Raw genomic sequence first — 22603 nt, 5'->3', positions numbered from 1 at the left:
CAGTCTATCTTCTGTAATCATACTGGCACCACCCCCCACCTCTTCCTCTGCTACATTGATGACTGCATTGGCACCACCTCGTGCTCCCGCGAGGAGGTTGAGCAATTCATCAACTTCACCAACACATTCCACCCTGACCTTAAATTTACCTGGACCATCTCTGACACCTTGCTCCCCTTCCTGGACCTCTCCATCTCCATTAGTGATGACCGACTTGACACTGACGTTTTTTACAAACCCACCGACTCCCATAGCTACCTGGATTACACCTCTTCCCACCCTATCTCTTGCAAAAATGCCATCCCGTATTCCCAATTTCTCCACCTCCGCCGTATCTGCTCCCAGGAGGACCAGTTCCACCATAGAACACACCAGATGGCCTCCTTCTTTAGAGACCGCAATTTCCCTTCCCACATGGTTAAAGATGCCCTCCAACGCATCTCGTCCACATCCCGCACCTCCGCCCTCAGACCCCACCCCTCCAACTGTAACAAGGACAGAACGCCCCTGGAGCTCACCTTCCACCCTACCGACCTTCGCATGAACCAAATCATCCGCCGACATTTCCGCCACCTCCAAAAAGACCCCACCACCAGGGATATATTTCCCTCCCCACCCCTTTCCGCCTTCTGCAAAGACCGTTCCCTCCGTGACTACCTGGTCAGGTCCACACACCCCTACGACCCACCGTCCCATTCTGGCACTTTCCCCTGCCATCGCAGGAACTGTAAAACCTGTGCCCACACCTCCTCCTTCACCTCTATCCAAGGCCCTAAAGGAGCCTTCCACATCCAAAGTTTTACCTGCACATCCACTAATATCATTTATTGTATCTGTTGCTCCCGATGTGGTCTCCTCTACATTGGGGAGACTGGGCGCCTCCTAGCAGAGCGCTTTAGGGAACATCTCTGGGACACCCGTGGCCCAACATTTCAACTCTCCCTCCCACTCTGCCGAGGACATGGAGGTCCTGGGCCTCCTTCACCGCTGCTCCCTCACCACCAGACGCCTGGAGGAAGAACGCCTCATCTTCCGCCTCGGAACACTTCAACCCCACGGCATCAATGTGGACTTCAACAGTTTCCTCATTTCCCCTTCCCCCACCTCATCCTAGTTTCAAACTTCCAGCTCAGCACCGTCTCCTTGACTTGTCCGGACGTGTCCGACCTGCCTAGCTCCTTTTCCACCTATCCACCCCACCCTCTCCTCCTTGACCTATCACCTTCATCTCCTCCCCCACTCACCCATTGTACTCTATGCTACTCTCTCCCCACCCCCATCCTCCTCTAGCTTATCTCTCAATGCTTCAGGCTCACTGCCTTTATTCCTGATGAAGGGCTTTTGTCCGAAATGTCGATTTCGCTGCTTGTTGGATGCTGCCTGAACTGCTGTGCTCTTCCAGCTCCATCAGAGCCAGCTCTCAATGTCAGGATGTCTGACACTCCTGTTTTTATCTGTCAGCCAGGGCTTCCTGACTTGACCAGATTAACAGCCCCAATCAGGGAACTCATATTCTATGAGTTCCACCTGGCTGACCTTGTTACAATCCCCATTTCCCTCTCTCTCTGTGGCTGAGGCCAAAGGCCTTTTCTTTTTCTTGTAGCTGCATCTGGGGCATTTTTGCACTGGGACAGGTTCCTCTGACTTTGCCTCAGATACTGGTGGTGTATAATGTACAGTAGCTTGCTTCCTGTGCCTGGAGTGTCTCAGGAGAAAGGAATTCTCTTTTTCAAGTGGCAAAGGCATTGAGGCATCTCAGACCCTGATGTCTAGTCAAAGCTTGGTGGAGAGGGAGAACCCATGGGTTCAGCTTGCCTTTCCGACTGTTTTGAGGAGCCAGGCATGTTTTGCTCCTGCCTTGTTTGCAGTTTTCATATGGTCCACATGCTTGTTCAAGACCTTTGAACTTTATATGTCACTGGACCTGATCTCACGTCAACCATGCCTCTTACCCATATAGGGCCATTCCTGTGGTTCCTCCACCAAAATTTATCCCCTGAAGTAAACGGTCTCTCTCGTTTTGCAGTCTTGTACCTGAAATTGGTGTTCCTGATGCTGTTTCACCCTCCCACCCCAGATCGGGAGAATCAGATTTAACCTGGTGTGGAGTTTTCTCCCCATTACCACCTCTGCTGGAGCTGTCTCTGTAGTTGAATGAATGGTGGTCCTATAATCAAACAGGAACTGCCACAGTTTGGTATCTAATGAAGCTGTAGACTGTTCCTAAAAGCCTGCCTTCAATGTTTGGACTGCTCTTTCGGCCACACCATTGGATGATGGATGGTATGGAGCTGTCTTTATGTAAGTAAAAACAATGACTGCAGATGCTGGAAACCAGTTCTGGATTAGTGGTGCTGGAAGAGCACAGCAGTTCAGGCAGCATCCGAGGAGAGGTAAAATCGACGTTTCGGGCAAAAGCCCTTCGTCAGGAATAAAGGCAGAGAGCCTGAAGGGTGAAGAGATAAGCTAGAGGAGGGTGGGGGTGGGGAGAAAGTAGCATAGAGTACAATAGGTGAGTGGGGGAGGGGATGAAGGTGATAGGTCAGGGAGGAGGTTGGAGTGGATAGGTGGAAAAGAAGATTGGCAGGTAGGACAAGTCATGGGGACAATGCTGAGCTGGAAGTTTGGAACTAGGGTGAGGTGGGGGAAGGGGAAATGATGAAACTGTTGAAGTCCACATTGATGCCCTGGGGTTGAAGTGTTCCGAGGCGGAAGATGAGGCGTTCTTCCTCCAGGCGTCTGGTGGTGAGGGAGCGGTGGTGAAGGAGGCCCAGGATCTCCATGTCCTCGGCAGAGTGGGAGGGGGAGTTGAAATGTTGGGCCACAGGGCGGTGTGGTTGATTCACCACCGCTCCCTCACCACCAGACGCCTGGAGGAAGAACGCCTCATCTTCCACCTTGGAACACTTCAACCCCACGGCATCAATGTGGACTTCAACAGTTTCCTCATTTCCCCTTCCCCCACCTCACCCTAGTTCCAAACTTCCAGCTCAGCACTGTCCCCATGACTTGTCCGACCTGCCTATCTTCTTTTCCACCTATCCACTCCACCCTGACCTATCACCTTCATTCCCTCCCCCACTCACCTATTATACTCTATGCTACTTTCTCCCCACCCCCATCCTCCTCTAGCTTATCTCTCCACCCTTCAGGTTCTCTGCCTTTATTCCTGACGAAGGGCTTTTGCCCGAAACATCGATTTGACTGCTCCTCGGATGCTGCCTGAACTGCTGTGCTCTTCCAGCACCACTAATCCAGAAGCTGTCTTTATATGTTGAATGCCATCAGACTCTAGGATATAATCAAATTCCCTGCTGATAAATGATGGCCCATTGTCAGTGACCAACACTTCCGGGAGTCTGTATTGCAAAAGATGTGCACGGCGTTTCTATCATTGTACCCGTGTTTGAAGAATGAACTGTATGATGTCCAAACACTTTGAGTGGGCTGCCACAATGACTAAGGACATCGAGCTCATGCAAGAACCTGCAGAGTCGACATGTAACTAAGTCCAAGGTTTACCTGGCCATTCCCATGAATGTGGGGGGGCTGGTGGTGGTAACCTTTGTCCTTGCTGGCACTGTGGGCACTGCCCCACCAATGCAGCTATGTCTGCATCCAATCCTGACCACCAGACATAATGTCTTGCCAACATCTTCATTTTGCAAAATTCCTAGTGGAGTTCAGCCAGTACGTGGCAGTAACCTTTGCTAGAGACAACCACTCTTGCTCCCCATTGTCCACTGAAAAATAGCACAGGCTGATGATATCCCAAATGGTAGTCTTGTATATTGGTACAAACCCTTATGGGTATTAACTGCAGCATATTTCTGGGAATCCTCATCTAATCGCAATTGCAAGTTCGTATGGCTCATGTCAAGCTCCATTAAGGACAATTCCTCTGCCAGCTTTGTGTATATGCCCTCTTGCGAGGGACTAGGTCTTTAACCCGCTGTGAAAACCAATATATCATGTTTAAAACCACATTGGGCTTTACGATCAGTACAACCGGAACTGCCCATTCTGCAAACTGAATTAGTTTGAGGATTCCTACTCTTTCTGGCCTTCTGATTTCTGCCTCTACTTTTGCCCATAAGGCAAATGGCACTGGGTAGGCCTTTCAGAATTATGGAATTGCTTCCTGGTCGACATGCAAGGTGGCCTTGGCTCCTTTGATAGTCCCTAAACCTCCCTGAAAGATTTCTGGGCTTTTAATTAGGACTTCACTCAGGCAGCCATTTTCTAATCGAGAATTGTTAAGCCAATCTAGATGAATCTTTCTTAACCAATTTTGCCCCATCAAGGTTGGGTTCAAGCCTTTTATACAATCAGTGGTAACTGGAACAGCTGTTTCTCATAAGAGACTGGAACCAAAGTTGTGCCATTAATGTGGAAAGGTTCCCCAGTATAGGTTCTCAGCCTAGCCGAGGTCTTGCGCAAACTTAAGGTTTGGAGTCCAGAGTGATCACGAAAAGGCTGTACCAATATCAACCCCTATTAGAACTGGGTGACCATGTAACCAGAGATTTATTTTGATTGATTTTGATTTGGATGCTGCTAAGCAATTTAATGAAGATATAGGTGGACTTTCCAGGGAATGCGCTCTCCTGGATAATAGCCAATGAGTCCCCTTATTATATTTAGGTCTCGTGGGATTCTTTTGCCATCTCAAGTCTGCATACTGGCAACAGACTACAATGCCAGGTCTGGATCCTGAAGAAAATGTTAACAGTTTGGCCAAGGCTTGGTTTTGTTTTGGGGTTTTGCTGTGGGCTGACCTAAAGTACCTCTGTTCAGGATACGTCCTGAGTGAGGTGATGGAACTTCCTTCATTCAATTGGTTCACCAAAGCTCAGTTGGATGTCCATAGTGTCCATTTCATTTGAATATCCTGCAATTCACATGCTTCACTTACCATATTTTTCAATGATAAAACCTGTTGCAGTGGCTGTTTGAAGTCCACTTGGGCTTCAGGTAGTAGGTGCTTTTGCATGGTTACATCATAAATCCCACATACGAATGATCTCTCAGCATCTCATGAAGGGTTAAACCAAAGTCACACGCCTCTGCCATTTATCTTAGCCTAGTCAAAAATTCTGATACGGATTTCACTGGTTTTTGAATTGCCAAGTGAAAACGATAATGATTCAGATTTAGAGGAGGCGTGTGGTTGTAATAAATCTGTCAACTCTTGAATAGTGCCTCAGGGCAAGTTAGGTTCTTAATACGAAAAGGCTGCAGGTCCACAAGCTGTTAGGAGAATTGTTTGTTGCTTTTCATCTGACCCAATGTCATTTGCCCTGAAAAAATAACACATTCTTCATACATTCTGGGCCCAGTCTTCATCAGCTTCGACAAGTCAAGCTTCCCAAATAATGGCATGACATCAGAAGTGCTTACTGCACCTCAGAGATTACTGTTGTGAGTGAATTTCTTCAGGAGCATGCTTTGCTCTTGAAATAATGCCACAGAGGCCAGTACCCCATCACAAAGTCATCCTTTATTTACATGTGAAAAGTCTTTGACATTGATCCAGCTCCCAAAGTGTCAAGGTTGTCTGACACTCCTGTTTTTAACTGTCAGCCTAGGTTCCCTGATTGGACCAAATTAACAGCCCCAATCAGGGAACTCATATTCTATGATGTGCACTTGGCTGACCTTAATACAATCACCAGTGAAATAGTACGTTTTGGTAGGAAGAATAAGGATAAAGATTTAGTATAGTAATACAGCTATCATTTCTTGGATGCTTGGTGTTATTACCCTTTAAATATAGCTGAAATTCAGGATTGAGTGCAACAGCAGAAACCTTGATGTTACATTTTGTCATTCAGTGCTCTGCCACAGGCTACCATGTGGAATTATGCTCAACTCCTGTCCCCCCTGAATACTACTTATAGCATTGAAACTTCTATCTTTACCCCATGAGTTTGTCCCAATGTGTATTTTGTTTTCCATAAATTACTTGAAAAGTGACTGAATTTTAGTGCTTTCCATTTCCTGTTTGACGGTCCATGAGAATTCTTAAATATGGATTGCCTGGATGGCTTGGTAACATCACTAAGCTGGGAAACTGCATTAAAGAATGTTACAATCAATTGCATGGAAATAGAATCAGTTTTTTTTTTATCTTGGGAAGCATAGGATCTTTCTGCCCAACTTCCTCAAAACCAAGAGGAAATTATCATTTGGTCAGCAAAACGGCAAAATCGGCCTGATGAGAGCAGCAACAACAGATTAATAAAGTCATAAAGCAAAACAAAGCAGAGAAATAAGATCTGCATTTCCTAACATCAGCCTTACACGAAAAAACAACAGGAGTGGCTGAAAGACATTCTGAAATCTTCTGCTGGCTTCTTTATATCTTCCAGTGTGTCACAACTCAGTAGAAACACTTCTATTTTTAAAAGTCTTTTAGTTTACATTTGTTAGCTTGCCTGCAAGTAACTTGCATCATTAAAGAGTACAACATGACACAATTCCTGAGATCAACACGATGTCAATTACCAACCAAATGCAATTGTCTTGTGATGCTACAGGAGACATCCCGATTAGTCACTGCTACTAGAATCAGCCTACGCTGCTCCAGTCTGTTCTAATAGTGACATAAATACCGCAGTAAAGCATGCAGGATGACACCGTACATTGAAGCTTTAATGGTTTGTACTGTCATGGACTTCAACACTTTATTAACTTGTTGTCTGGACCTTTTTGAAGTAGAATGTGTGCCCTGTCTGCAAGGCAACATTATAAATTAAGAACAAGATACCTAATTTTATTATGTCTCTGAAGCTAGAAGCAAATCTTTCCTTATGTAATGAATTATTTAGTTTTATTCGTAGTGTCTGTTATTCACCGGGTATTACTATACCGGTGAGCTGTGGTACTTCCCTTTAACTTAATTTAGGAGCTAACTGAGTGATCCTGCATGACCAGTGACATGCAGACTATGCTTTACCCTCAAGTTTATGGTCTTTCCCAAAATCCCAAAGGGCAGATCTAAATGGCAAGAAGACTTACAACCCCTAAGTTTAATAGACTCTGTAGTATCAAAGCCAACATTTTCTCAGAAAATAGGAGCATAAATACAGATGTTTATTTACTGCCAATGTTTGTGAGGGCTAGTAAGGGACAATGGCAACTGAAATACTGAAAGTGATGGAAAGAGACATTAGATATAGCACTGGCCTTGGCCACACAATCACCTTGGATGAGGCAGGAACTGTAAAACCTGTGCCCACACCTCCTCCCTCACCTCTATCCAAGGCCCTAAAGGAGCCTTCCACATCCATCAAAGTTTTATTTGCACATCCACTAATATCACTTATTGTATCCGTTACTCCCGATGTGGTCTCCTCTACACTGGGGAGACTAGGCGCTTCCTAGCAGAGCGCTTTAGGGAACATCTCCGGGACACCCGCACCAATCAACCACATCGCCCCGTGGCCCAACATTTCAACTCCCCCTCCCACTCTACCGAGGACATGGAGGTCCTGGGCCTCCTTCACCACCGCTCCCTCACCACCAGATGCCTGCAGGAAAAACGTCTCATCTTCCGCTTCGGAACACTTCAACCCCAGGGCATCAATGTGGACTTCAACAGCTTCCTCATTTCCCCTTCCCCCACCTCACCCTAGTTCCAAACTTCCAGCTCAGCACTGTCCCCATGACTTGTCCTACCTGCCTATCTTCTTTTCCACCTATCCACTCCAACCTCCTCCCTGACCTATCACCTTCATCCCCTCCCCCACTCACCCATTGTACTCTATGCTACTTTCTCCCCACCCCCACCCTCCTCTAGCTTATCTCTCCACGCTTCAGGCTCACTGCCTTTATTCCTGATGAAGGGCTTTTACCCGAAACGTCGATTTCGAAGCTCCTTGGATGCTGCCTGAACTGCTGTGCTCTTCCAGCACCACTAATCCAGAATGCCCTTGACATCAAGACATCAATCAACCAAGTGTGGCATTAAAGGGCCCGAGCAAAACTGGAGTCAATAGAAATCAGGGGAAGTCTTTTCACAAGTTGGAGTCATACCTAACACAAGGATTGATAGTTGTGTTTGCTGGTGGTCAATCACCTCAGCAGCAGGACACCTCTTCAGGAATTCCTCAGGGTCGTTTTCTAGGCCCAACTGTCTTCAACTTTATCATCAATGACTTTCCCTCTGACACAGAGTCATTGAGCATGGAAACAGACCCTTTGATCCAACCAGTCCATGCCGAACATAATCCTAAAGTAAACTAGTCCCACCTGCCTGCTCCAGCTCCATATCCCTCCAAACCTATCCTATTCATGTACTCCAGGTCAGAAGTGGGGAGATAGACTGATAATTGCACAATATTCACCATTTGTGACTCCTCAGATGCTGAAGAAGTCCACATATATATGCCGCAAGACCTGGACAAGATTCAGGTTTAGGCTGACACACAAGTGTCAGGCAATGGCCATCCCTAATAGAGAATCTAACCATTATCCTGAGATATTCAATGGAATTGGCATTACTGGCTTCCCATTAGCAATATCCTAGGGTTATCATCAATCAGAACAGGCCATAAAGTGGCTACAAAAACAAGTTGGAGACTCAGAATTCCACTGTAACTCATCTCCTTTCTCTGCAGTGTTGGGCTACCATCTGTAAGCCACGAGTCAAGAGTGTGATGGAATATTCCCCTCTTGGCTGAATGAGTTCAACTCCAACAAAACTCAAAAAGCTTGAACCATCCAGCTTGCTTCATTTGCACTCCATCCACCACCTTCAACATTCACTACTCACACCACTGACATAGTGGCAGCAGTGTGTACCATCTACAAGATGCACTGTCAGACCAACATTCTTTCCAAAGCAACTTTCAAACCCAAAAACTCCATTACATACAAGGTCAAAGGCAGCAGATCTAAGAGAACCACAACCTGCGATTTCCCTTTCAGGTCACATCCCATTCTGACTTGGAATGACATTACCATTTCTTCAATGTTAAAATGAATGATAAAAATCATGGAAGTCCCTTTCTAACTTATGTGGGTGTGCTTACACCCCAAGGATTGATCTGTTTCAAGAAGGAAGCTCATTATTACCTTTTTGAGGGCAAATTAGGGATGTGCAATAAACGTTTGATGCCTACATCACAGAGTCATAGAGATGTACAAGGAAACAGACCCTTCAGTCCAACTTGTCCATGCCAATTAGATATCCCAACTCAATCTAGTCCCACCTGCCAGCATCCGGCCCATATCCCTCCGAACCCTTCCTATTCATATACCCATGCAGATGCCTTTTAAATGTTGCAATTGTACCAGCCTCCACCACTTCCTCTGGCAGCTCATTCAATACACATACCACCCTCTGCATGAAAAGGTTACCCCTTAGATCTCTTTTATATCTTTCTCCTCTCACCTTTGTCCTCTAGTTCTGGACTCCCCCATCCCAGGGAAAAGACTTTGTCCATTTACCCTATCCATGCCCCTCATGATTTTATAAACCTCTATAAGGTCACCCCTCAACCTCTGACGCTCCAGGGAAAACTGCCCCAGCCTATTTAACCTCTCCCTATAGATCAAATCCTCCAACCCTGGCAACATCCTTGGAAATTTTTTCTGAACCCTTTCAAGTTTCACAACATCCTTCTGATAGGAAGGAAACCAGAATTGCATGCAATGTTCCAAAAGTGGCTTAACCAATGCTTTGTACAGCCACAACATGACCTCCCAACTCCTGTACTCAGTACTATGACCAATAATGGAAAGTTTACCAAATGCCTTCTTCACTATCCTATCTACCCGCGACTCTACTTCCAAGGTGCTATGAACCTGCACTCCAAGGTCTTTTTTGTTCAGCAACACTCCCCGAACCATTAAGTGTATAAGTCCTGCTAAGATTTGCTTTTCCTAAATGTAGCACCTCACATTTATCTAAATTAAACTCCATCTGCCACTCCTTAGCCAATTGGCCCATCTGATCAAGATCCCATTGTAATCTGAAGTAACCTTCTTCGCTGTTCAATACACCTCAAGTTTTGGTGTCATCTGCAAACTTACTAATTATATCTCCTATGTTCACATCCAAATCACTTATATAAGTGATGAAAAGTAGTGGACCCAGCACCGATCCTTGTGGCACTCCACTGGTCACAGACCTCCAGGCAGAAAAACAACTCTCCACCACCACTCTCTGTCTTCTATCTTTGAGCCAGCTCTGTATCCAAATGACTGGTTCTCCCTGTATTCCATGAGATCTAACCCTGATGACAGTCTGCCATGGGGAACCTTGTTGAACGCCTCACTGAAGTCCATATAGATCACATCTAACACTCTGCCCTCATCACTCCTCTTTGCTACTTCTTCAAAAATCTCAATCACGTTTGTGAGACATTATTTCCCACGCACAAAGCCATGTTGACTATCCCTAATCGGTCCTTGACTTTCCAAATACATGTACATCCTGTCCCTCAGATTTCCCTTCAACAACGTGCCCACCACCAACATCAGGCTCACTGGTCTATAGTTCCCTGGTTGTCCTTACCATCTTTTTTAAATAGTGGCACTAGCCAACCTCCAATCTTCTGGCACCTCACCTGTGACTATTGATGATACAAATATCTCAGCAAGGGGCCCAACAATCACTTCTCTAGCTTCCCACAGAGTTCTAGGGTACACCTGATCAGGTCCTTGGGATTTATCCACTTTTATGCATTTCAAGAAATCCAGCACTTCCTCCTCTGTAATATGGACATTTTTCAAGATGCCACCATCTGTTTTCCTACATTCTATATCTTCCATGCTCTTTTCCACAGTAAACTCTGATGCAAAATATTTGTTTAGTATCTCCCCCATCTCCTGTGGCTCCACACAAAGGCCGACTTGCTGATTTTTGAGGGGCCCTATTCTCTCCCTAGTTACCCTTATGTCCTTAATGAATTTGTAAAAACCCTATTTGCCTAAGCTATCTCATGTCCCCTTTTTGCCCTCCTGATTTCCCTCTTAAGTATACTCATACCACCTTTATACTCTAAGGATTCACTCCTTCTTTCCTGTCTATACCGGATATAAGCTTACTTCTCTATCTTAACCAAACCCTCAATTTCTTTAGTCATCCAGCATTCTCTACACACACCAGCTTTTCCTTTCACCCTGACAGGAATATACTGTCTCTGGACTCTCATTATCTCATTTCTGAAGGCTTCCCATTTTCCCGCAATCCCTTTACCTGCCCCCAGTCAGCTTTTGAAAGTTCTTGCCTAATACTGTCAAAATTAGCCTTACTTCAATTTAGAAATTCAACTTTTAGATTTAGTTTATCCTTTTTCATTACTATTTTAAAACTAATAGAATTATGGTCGCAGGCCCCAAAGTGTTCCCCCACTGACACCTCAGTTACCTGCCCTGCCTTATTTTCCAAGAGTAGGTCAAGCTTTGCACCTTCTCTAGAAGGTACGTCCACATACTGAATCAGAAAGTTTTCTTGTACACAATTCCTCTCCATCTAAACCCTTAACACTATGGCAGTCCCAGTCCATGCTTGGAAAGTTAAAATCATCTACCATAACCACCGTATTATTCTTACATATACCTGAGATCTCCTTACAAATTTGTTTCTCAATTTCCCACTGACTATTAGGAGGTCTGTAATACAATCCCAATAAGGTGATCATTCCTTCCTTATTTCTCAGTTCCACTGAAATAGCTTCCCTGGATGTATTTCTGGGAATATCCTCCCTCAGCACAGCTGTAATGCTATCCCTTATCAAAAATGCCACTCCCCCTCCTCTCTTGCCTCCCTCTCTGTCCTTCCTGTACCATTTGTATCCTGGAATATTAAGCTGCCAGTCCTGTCCATCCCTGAGACACATTTCAGTAATTGCTATGATATCCAAGTCCCTAACCATGTTCCTAACCATGCCCGGAGTTCATTTGCCTTCCCTGTTAGGCCTCGTGCATCGAAGTAAATGCAGTTTAATTTATCAGTCCTATCTTGTTCTGTTTTGTCCCTGCCCTGTCCTGACTGTTTGACTCTCTTCTTTTCTCAACTGTACCAGTCTCAGATTGATCTCTTTCCTCACTATCTCCCTGGGTCCTACCCCCCACTTTACCAATTTAAATCCTCCCAAGCAATTCTAGCAAATCTCATTGCCAGTATATTAATCCCCTTCCAATTTAGGTGCAATCCGTCCTTCTTGTACAGGTCACTTCTACCCCAGAAGAGATTCCAATGATCCAAAAATGTGAATCCTTCTCCCATACACCAGCTCCTCAGCCATGCATTCATCTGCTCTATCCTCCTATTCCTGCCCTCAGTAGCTCATAGCACCAGGAGTAATCCAGATAGTACTACTCTCGAGGACATCCTTTTTAAATTCCTGCCTAACATTCTATATTCTCCCTTCAGAATTTCATCCTTTTCCCTTCCTATGTTGTTGGTTCCAATGTGTGCTATGACTTGTGTTGGGCCCTCTCCCCCTTGGGAACATTCTGCACCCTCTCTGAGACATCCTTGATCCTGGCACCTGGGAGGCAACACACCATTCTGATTTTTCGCGGCTGGCCACAGAAACGTCTGTCTGTACCTCTGACTACAGAATCCCCTAACACAATTGATCTCTTGGAACCAGCTGTACCCCTCATTGCATTAGAACCAGTCTCGATACCAGAAACTTGCTTGTTAGTGTTACATTCCCCTGAGAATCCATCATCTCCTACATTTTCCAAAACAGCAAACTTGTTTGAAATGGGGATATCCACAGACGACTCCTGCACTACCTCTCTTACCATTCCCCGAGTTAACCCATCTATTTGACTGTATCTGCAGCTTTTCTCCCTTCCTATAACTGCCATCCATCACACCTCCTTGCTCTTGTAAATTCCTCATTGCCTATAACTGTCTCTCCAACTGAACCATTCAATCTGATAGGATTTGCAACCAACAGCATTTATTGCAGATATAATCCTCAGCAACACGTAAACTCTCCCTAAACTCCCATATCTGACAAGAAGAGCATATCACTCTACTAAAGGCCATTTTTGCTTCTTTCAATCTACAGACCCAGAAAATAGCACCGTCATATTCCTCTACAAAATACTGTTCCAGGTCAACTTAACATTTATGGCTTATATTTTTAAGTTTAATCAAGAGACATATCTCAATAAAATGTATAATCAAGAAAGTACCTTCTCTACTCAGTACTGCAGACTTACAATAAGGCCACACTTAAAACTATTCACTTGTCTGTTTCTGTGGTGTGACTGCTCCCAAACAGGTTCTTCCAAGATCAGTTGGGAATTTCAGTGTTTGTTAATTTTCCCAGATGTACTCCGATGTCCAGTGATACATGAATTCAAACAGCAAAGGCAGTAACTGCATAGGTTCACTGCTCTGTCAGTTAGCAATGTGGGTTTCTTTCTCTCTCTCTCTTTTCCCCTGCACTGACCTCACCATGTGCTGCCTTTGTCTGGAGCAATGTATGCAGTTTGGTTTCCATATCTAAAGAAAGTTATTTTGGTTGTAGAGGGAGGGAAATGGAGGTTCATCAGACTAATCGCAGGGATAGCAGGATTGTCTTAAGAGAGGAGATTGAAGAAACTGGCACATGTTCTTCAGGATTTTGAGGAATGAGAGATGATCTCATTGAAAATTACAAAACTCTTAAAAGTCATGACGAATTTGAAGTAAGTAGGATGTTTACCCTGGTTAGTGAGTCTAGAAACAGGGGACACACTGTCTGAACAAGGAGTAGGTCATTTAAGACTGAGATAAGGAAGAATTCCTTCACCCAGAGAATGGTGAATCTTTGGAATTCTCTACCCTGGAGAGTTGTGGAAGCTCAATCATTCAGCATATTCAAGATAAAAAACAAATTCTGGATACTAATGACATTAAGGTACATTTGGACAGATACATGGATGGGAAAGGTATACAGGGAGATGGACCAAATGCAGGCAAGTAGGGACAGTTCAGTTAAGGAAACCTGGTCAGCATGGATGAGTTGGACTGAAGGTTTCCATACTGTAAACTCTATACTCCCCAAGTGGGAATGCATAGTATATTAAGAATAGTAGATTTTATGCATTCGTTCTGTTAGTACGGAGCTTTTCTCAGAAGTACACGTCAGGGTTTCAAGTATATTGATTTGCTGAATAAGCACATGAGAGAGAAAGAAATAACAGAATACATTGATGGGGTTAGATAAAGAAGAAGTCTCATGTGGAGCTTAAATATCTACATGGACATAGTTGAGCCAATAGCCTGTTTCTGTCCTATAATTGCTCATAACTTTGTAATGTGTTCAAAAATCAGATGGAGCCTCAAGTCCAGATTTACAGTAAAACTGATGTCAAAGACAGAATTCCGTCATATTGACAGTCCATTGGTCAGCTGCAATTCACTTGTTGACAATTAATAACCGATAAAGCTTTTCCCCTCATTCCCCAGTCTTTTTCCATCTAAGAATCTGCATTAAAAGTTTTCAGCAGCAAATGTATTTCAAGGCGACGGCGACTAAAAGGTGGCAGCAGGTGTACTTCTTCAGTATTTGACTTCAATCTAGAAAATGGTATGGCTTGACTGGCAGTTCAATTTACAAATTACGCACAAGAATCAGTCTGCATTTCACCCTCTGATTTGACAGTCTCTGAATAAAGCTGCCATTCAACTTGAAGGAAATTAGACACTAAATAAAATTAAAGGTTCATAAAGGGAGCTGCCTGTGATCCTTTGTCATGGTTGCCATGAGCAGGTTTTGTGCATCAAATTCATGAATAGCAAACAAATACAGCAAGAATTTAAGCTGCAGTTTTGTCCACTTTCTGCCAGCCCTTCTGCAGAAATCTGAAGAAATGGTGAGAGGAGTTGTTTTGGCAGCATTTCCGCTGAAGTTATGGTGGAATTGGTACAACTCCACAGAAGTTCTACTTCATAATTAGCACTGAGCCAGTCAGCACTAGAGATAAAAAAAGCTACAAAATAGTTTCAGCCCTCAACCAACTGAACTCTATCCAACTGAAATAAAAACAAAATCCTATGGCTGGAGTAAAATTAAATTTGAAAAAACATATTGTTCTGATGATGCATTGAACTCAAAGTGAATGTTCTGAAGAAGGGTCACTAGACCTGAAACTTTAACTCTACATTCTCTCCATAGATGCTGCCAGACATGCTGAATTTCTCCAGCAATTACTGTTTTTGTTTTGGTTTTCCAGCATCCACAATTAGTTGATTTATTTGTTGAAGTTAGGTCTGTTGCCTTCTCCAAGGATGTGGATCTGCTGACTTTCTCCAGCATTTTCTGAATTCCATCCAACTATCTGCAATATTTGTGATGTCTACCCGAATATGTTCCAACCCCCTAGCCATACGATCGGCAAGAGTCCAAATGGAGAGAACAAATGAAGTAACCATTTCTTGAAATATCATGGATGCCTCAAATTGACAATATATAGTTTAAAAATCAAGTGACCAATGAATATTTCCTGTATTCATTATTTTTATAAAATATTTATTGCTTATTGAAGTTTATAACTTAACAGTAGTAACTGTTCTGCAGCATAGTTACAAGGGCCAATTTGCCTGTTCATGTAATGTTCTAGAGCAGTGGCTGGGGTAGAAGAGGTGCATCTGAAAGTCCTGGAGGTATAATTAGCAAGAGAGATCGGACTTTTAGGATACATGGAAGTGCACAATTGATGGAGAGAACCAGTGGCAAGAATTTTAGATACAACTTGGACCTTAAAGAAATAAAAAGCAACAGACTTAGTCAAATTACTGCAGAATCCTTGTCTACAGGCTTTGAGGTTTCTGGATAGCAGCCATGTCAGTAGTTTGGCTCCTCCTCATATTCTTTAAAACCAAAATACACATAGTATCACAATTAATAGTTTATGCATTCTTTTCACTGAAGATCTCCTTAGCATGTATGCCATTTCTTGCTCCAAAATAAGTCTTACCAAAAGAAGGAATGAAATCTGAAAAGTGACATCCATCAATAGTGCAAATGTTACAATGCGGAAACTCAGTTCCATTCCAACTGCACAATGACAAACTATTTTTGTCTTTGTACTGAATAACCAATTAACTTATACAAGCAATTACTTTTACTGGCACAATGGTTATATTGTTGAATTACTGCAGTTTTCCACTTAGTTTTGATAGGGTCCTTTTCTTCTGTCTAACTTCAATCCTCCAAATAATTTTCCCCAATCTCCCACTAAATTGTTTCTACAATTTTAAGAATAATGTTATTTCAACAGGATTTGTTGTTACCTCTTTTTATTCTTTCCCTTTTTTATTTTTTATTTTCTGCAAGTCTTCAACAACCTCCATTACAGCTGTCACACATTTTCAGTCTGATATGTAGGATTCTCCATTAGCAAAGAGGATATCAAGATGACTCCTGGGACAGCAACATTGAACACAACATTCTTATCCCTAGAAGATGTGAGAAAGGTGGCAAGAAGAGCAAAATATTGGGTGTTGGCACAGGAGAGCTTCTCGCCCACTTCCCACCACCTTTGCAATTAAGTATTGGGACAGAAGGTCCTTTTGGAAGCTTCTTAACTCTCCAGCAATTAAGACTCTTAAGAGGTTAATTAATGGCCACTTAAGTGGGCTCAACCAACCATTGGCCCAATTACCTGCTTTCCTGGCAAATGAAAAAGAGGCTGCCTCCTGTATTGTAGGAGAGTGCCTCCATTTACTCCAATTTGGGGCCAATTAAGGAAGGAATTGAGCAGGTAGGGGCAAGGAGGTGGCTCCTGAAAGCCACTTCCACGCCTTTGCCTCCAATCCTTCTCTGATTGGCAGGCAGCCTTTGGCTACAGCATTGAGGTATGTGTTCGCTCAGAAGATCACCAGTCAGTTTTAACAAGTTGACCGGAGCTTTTTTATTGATGGGGGTGGAGAGTCAATCGCCACTACACATGCCCATCCTTACAGTTAGGATACAAAATGGAAAATATTAGCCATTAACTGGGAACAACAATAAAATGACCAAGGAAAAGAACATAGCAACAAGCCTATTTGTATGAATTTGGGCAGAAAGCAGGCAAAGAAAGAATACAGTAGTGCTGGTAAATGGGAAGAAATGATTTAGCTGCTCATTAAACAATGTTTGAGACTATGCACACAAATGAAATGGAGAAATGGGAGGAATTGAAGTGGACAAAAGGCAGAAACCAAGTATGCTGATTTGACACACACTAAGGGCAAACATGGAAGTTTAGATCCAACTTTGAATCTTTGATCCTGTTCATCAAATATTAACCTGAAACTGACAACAGCCCAAGACAGACAATAGCAAATATTAGATATCTTTTTTGTAATTCTTCTACTCTTATTCCTATTAGTTCTTGTTATCAATACCCTATGGCCTCCTGAAGCTCCAATACTACAGGCAGGAAGCACCTCCTCATTATGAGTTGGAGTTGTACTGGCTACATATTTTGCAGAGGTAGAAAGAGACAGGCATTAGGTCCTCTGTATATGTAAATAATGAGCTAACACCTGTTTGTGACTCCCTATATCTAGTTGTCCTGAACAGTCAGCCTCAACCCTTTGATCATTCGAGTCACCCTCTCTCCCAAACCTGAATACTGAAGTCCCTCTCTCAATGCTCCACTTCTGATTTCTTCCATTATTGGTTACTTTAAACAACTTGTACCACTGGTGTCTTCTTTGGCACAGTTACTTAGGTGTCCACAGCTCACCAGTTAATTGATAATAAGCCCTGGAGGCCAAAATATTACACAGCCCTCAGGCCTAACCACAAGATGCAGGAATTGCCTCCATTTTTTAGTGTATCCATAGTTCTAGTCTATTGTGTAATATTTCCTTCCTAGGTGTGTCAGAAGGAATATCTGCTGTCCTCTGTAGGCTGTTCACAATATATCAGCTACACTTAGTCACTCCTCCTGTGATGAAGGGTACAATACACTTCTGTATTTTGTGGCAACCCCATGTACTTTATCTAAAAATCCAGGAAACAAGGATGTGAGTAGATATCTGACTATAGGAAATATCATAATAGTATGAAAACTGGAGGAACAAAAAAGCAAACTTATAAGCTAAGACACAGGACACGACACCAAATTGAGTAACAAGTCTGAAAAAGGATCTGATGCATCGAATCAGATCGACTAAAGTCCATAATGTTGAGGTGGAAAGAACTGAAATCCTGGACTGGATTTATGGGGTGCCAAGGTCCCCAGCACCACAGCTAAAAGATCAGTAGGGAGGTTGTTCACGGGAAGAACAGCAGCTCCACTTCCACTTGACTGAAGGCAGGATTTCTGCCTCCAAGAGCTGCTGGGTAATTTGGTAGGCAGGAGTTCTGTCAATCCAGCTATTGCTGTGACTACAGTCAGTCCCCAAGGAAAATCATCACTGGAAGGAGACAATGTAAGTTGGGGTGTGGGGATTTCAATGGGGTCAGGTTGGCAGATTCCAGAAAGTGGGGTGAGGGGTTTGGTTTGAAAGGCTGGGGGAAAGGTAAAGGGGGTGGTGAGGAGGCACTGAAGATCCATAAGAGAAGGAACTACTTCCTTGCCCAATATCAATTCATGCAGAAAAATCTACTGGGCTTCCTACTTGAGATGGATCTCCCCTTGGCTGAGTGCTGGTAGGGTTGGGATAAAGCTTTTAATTGACCATTATTGGTCACTCAAGAGCCTCAAAATGCTGAAAGATGGGCAGACCATTGACACCTCATCTAGCTGTCATAAAATTTATTTTAGATTTGGGGCTGGTGGTTAGGTCACAGAAGGCCACATATTTGATTTTTTTGAGCTCCTTGTCTTCAAACCCACTGGTGAGGGAGTATGAAATGCAGTCTCAATTTTCACAGGAGGCTAGAAAGTCCTCAAGACTCTTCCTGGGAAGTGAATGGAAGTAGGTGATTAGACAGGTCATTTTTCAGAATCTGGCTGAATTTCTATCTGCAAGATGAGAACAAGCTTAATTATCTCAAACAAATGGTCAGGATCAGTCAGTGCAAGTTGAAGGGACATATCTTACCCACTACACTGCGAAGATAATACCTGGTAAATAATGAGGGAATCAGATTCTGCGAAGACCCTCTGATAGTTTATTGGAAGAAAAGGAGAATTAGATGTGTCACTTCCTCCTCCCAAGATGATCTTTGAAAGCCTGGTGGGTAGGATTGCATCCCCTGATAACAGTGTTATGGAGGACACAGTACTCCACCGTAAGTTTGGAGACACACTTCAATGAGTATTAGAGAATTCTTCCAGACTGGTCCAGCAGCAGAATCATTGTTTCAGGACACCAGTGGTTTGGAGCGTAATGTTCCAGATGGCTGCATGACTCTCACTGTATACGTACTGTTCTCACATGCCTGACTGGCAGAGAGGAGTCATAAGTAAGGTATGGAGCAGCTGTCTCTTGTCACCCAGCAGCCAGTCTCTGGACCTTCACACTGGGCCAAAGATGATTAGGGTAGGATGAATGCTGCTGCCAGGAAAGTGGGCATTCATCAATAGGATTTTTTCAGCATGGTTGTATATGCTCATGGAGTGGTAGCCCTTATGGTTCTGGTACATCTCCCCAATAACATGTGGGTCTTGCAGAGCCATCTGCGCGCAGTGATTATTGTCCTATGTCACTGGAAATTGTACAAGCATGGCAAAGCCATCTGCCAATTCCTGCTTCACTGTGGAAATAGATACAATGATTAAGGCCTTTCTCCTGAAGTATGAGACCTTTGTCACCTCCCTGATGCGGTGATTGACAACAGGGAACTTGATGTTGCCTGCTCCTGCAGAGGATCCACTGTTGTAGAGATTTAGAGCGATAATGAGTTTAATGTCGGTGCCAATCTTATTCTGGAGATCAGTTTCTGCCTCCTTTATGAAATGGAGGCATCTCACAATCCTGGTGGAGGTGGAGATAGGACAAGTATCCTCAAAGGCCTCATCGTTATGCATACAGCTTCCCCTCTTTGCTGGCCATGCTTCATTTCCATGTAAGGCTGTAGCCCAAAGAACTATTGCCCCCATTCCTAAAGGAGGTTTTCTGTCAGGTCTTTAAATCTCCTTTTACCTCCTTTGCAAATCCAAAAAGATTTCAAAACCCATCCAATAATACTCATATAGGACTTCCACTAACTTCACATTTGAAAAGTACAAAGCACCTCATCTAAAGTTTGCCTAAAGGGTCCCTTGTGCAGTCAAATACATGCAGAGTTAAAAATGTACAAATGCAGCTATTGCCGCAAGTCAACATTAGAGGCTGAATAATGTCATAATCTGCTCACTCTGTATGCTTCAAGTATGCTTATGGTTGCACTAGCACCTTACACTTAAGCAATGTGAGGGCCAAGCCTGGAGTGCCTAGGAATGTCACAGCTATCATTTATGTAACTTAGGGCTTTAGCAACACTATAGCACTACAGAAGCAAAACATGCAGCCCAAGTGTTATAAGATTCCAGTTCAATATGACGATAGGTAACGTCAATGCTGCCTGGAAGAGTCCTCTGTAGGCTAAAGAAGCTTCTCCTCAGAGCCTGCTGAGAGGCCACCTAGTTTCACTGGTGGTAACCCCAAGTGGCAGCCAACCCTCTCAATGCAGGAGGTGGAAAATGAACACTAATTGAATTCCTAAGTGGATCAATTGAGATCCCAGCAGGCAGCCAATCTTGCCCATGACTGGTAATGGTGGGAGGATGTGGCCCTTCCGTAACACTTTGTCAGACTTCCCATCTCGCAACATGTTCCCATAGGCATTAGAGAACAAAATCACAGATGGTATTGCAATGATAGCAATTATTACTGAAAAGCTAAAAAGAAACAAATAATGAAAATGACATTTGTTTGTGTAGGGTCTGAGACTGTAGGAGGTTAGTTTTGACTTGACTTGCTATGCAGGGAAAAAGGAGGAGCCTGAAGCTGTTGTTGTATAGTTTATTGAGACAAAACAAGCTCCTCCAACTCCTCACCCCTGAACATCTTCATGCAGATCATGTATCATAATTCATGGACCACAGTTGGAACCTTATGCGATTTTGAACATCCAATAGAGAAAGGAATTTGAGCTACCAAAGTGGAATGCATTAATTTTACAGGATGATACTAGAAATGCAAGAATAAAGCTATGGCAACATTATTGTAAAATTAAGGTTGTATCATGGTAGAAGGGAAGTTTCAGAGCTGAGCTAATACATGTTTCAACATTACAAAATTGTAAATGTAAAGAATAAAGGATTATTCTCAATGGTTTGTAGATTGGGAACAAGGGAATATAAATTTGGTGCCTAGGGAGGCTGAGACTTCAAACCAAACAGCTATTATAACTTTATATAAACAGCAAATGTAATCAGTAAATTTTAAGCTAGCTAAGGACAAAATCAATGAAGTTCATAATTCATCTTTTGCCACTTTGGTTATGTAATAAAATGTACAACATGGGCCTTTAGGATAAATCTGTGGTGTAAAATGGCTTACACAATTGATCATTTGAAAAGAGAAACACTGACCTTTCACCTGTAATTGGATCAGTCATCCTCATTGTGAGACGCTCAATGACAGCATCATCAGGAACGTCCAGGAAAAACACCCTTTGAAAAAGCAGAAAATAAGCAGTCTGGTTTGTGTAGAAGATTGATATATCTGAACCAGAATGAAAGCAGTCAAACTGTGCACTGATAAGACTTAGTCAATAACCCACTGCACTGAACAGGTATCCCAGACTAAACTCTGATTACAAATATGTATGCATCAGTCCATTGTATGTCTTATCTAAACCAACTGAAAAGTAGCATTACAACTGCAAGACAAATTAATTTAACTTTTGTCTTGATCTTCCATTTGGCAATGCTGTAGTTGTGGATAGCAGCAAAGGAAATGTGAATATCAGCAATGTAGTAGACTCTTTTACAGATATTGGAAAACTTTGAATATTTCAGGAGAAATGGTCTAAAAAATAATCAAGCTTAAATGTTTATGGGAGGTACAATGCATTTGATGACAATATGAAAGAAGGCTCATCACCTGATGACGGCTGTGATGTATCACAGGAAAGGGAAAGCCATCTATGTCTACTGCAAAACTGTCTTAAATACAAATATCTCCTCAAAATATACTAATGAATAAATATATTCATGTCAGACTGTACTAATGTTTACCTATTTCCAAAGGTGTTTAAGACATAATGTCCCAAAAACACCTTGATTAAAAACTTATTTACAAGAAAGATACAAAACATAAAGGATGTATACAATTTTTAATCGTGTTCATAATGTACGTAAAAGTACTGTAACTGGCACTATAATAATTTGTGTACCCTGCAGCCATTTTGAAAACACCCGAATAAATCATATTTGGTGTTGTTTGGTTCCTTCTTTTATGCATCGAAAAATGCTCAGATACCAGCTGTACTGGCCCTGTCTCAGAGATCGACTTCCTCCAGCACAGCCCCCGCTGGCCATTTCTTGTTTAAGTCATAATTGATTGTGACAAATCTACCTCAGTTGTGAATAAAATCTCTCCAGGGGCAGAAGAGACACTGTATTTGGCTGCCATTAACTGCTAAATTAGCAAGTACTTCAAGCAAATTACAACATCAGATAAAAAACTCATGAATCCAATTAAAAATAAAAGAAA

The 22603-nt window shown here is 43.0% G+C and overlaps 1 protein-coding gene across 4 annotated transcripts in view; it reads right to left on the bottom strand.

Annotated features, from left to right (window-relative positions):
* Nucleotides 1-22603, bottom strand: part of ak8 (adenylate kinase 8) — a 184619-nt gene that overhangs the window by 5519 nt on the left and 156497 nt on the right. For all 4 annotated transcript variants that reach the window (XM_072566204.1, XM_072566206.1, XM_072566205.1 and 1 more), the window contains one exon: nucleotides 21478-21558. In XM_072566204.1, the coding sequence (XP_072422305.1) occupies nucleotides 21478-21558 (81 nt within the window). The remainder of the gene's footprint in view (nucleotides 1-21477; nucleotides 21559-22603) is intronic.

This window comes from Chiloscyllium punctatum, chromosome 49 (genome assembly GCF_047496795.1).
Source record: "Chiloscyllium punctatum isolate Juve2018m chromosome 49, sChiPun1.3, whole genome shotgun sequence".
Lineage (NCBI taxonomy): Eukaryota > Metazoa > Chordata > Chondrichthyes > Orectolobiformes > Hemiscylliidae > Chiloscyllium > Chiloscyllium punctatum.
The sequence above is the reverse complement of the archived record's forward strand: the minus strand, read 5'-3'. Positions and strand labels throughout refer to the sequence as shown.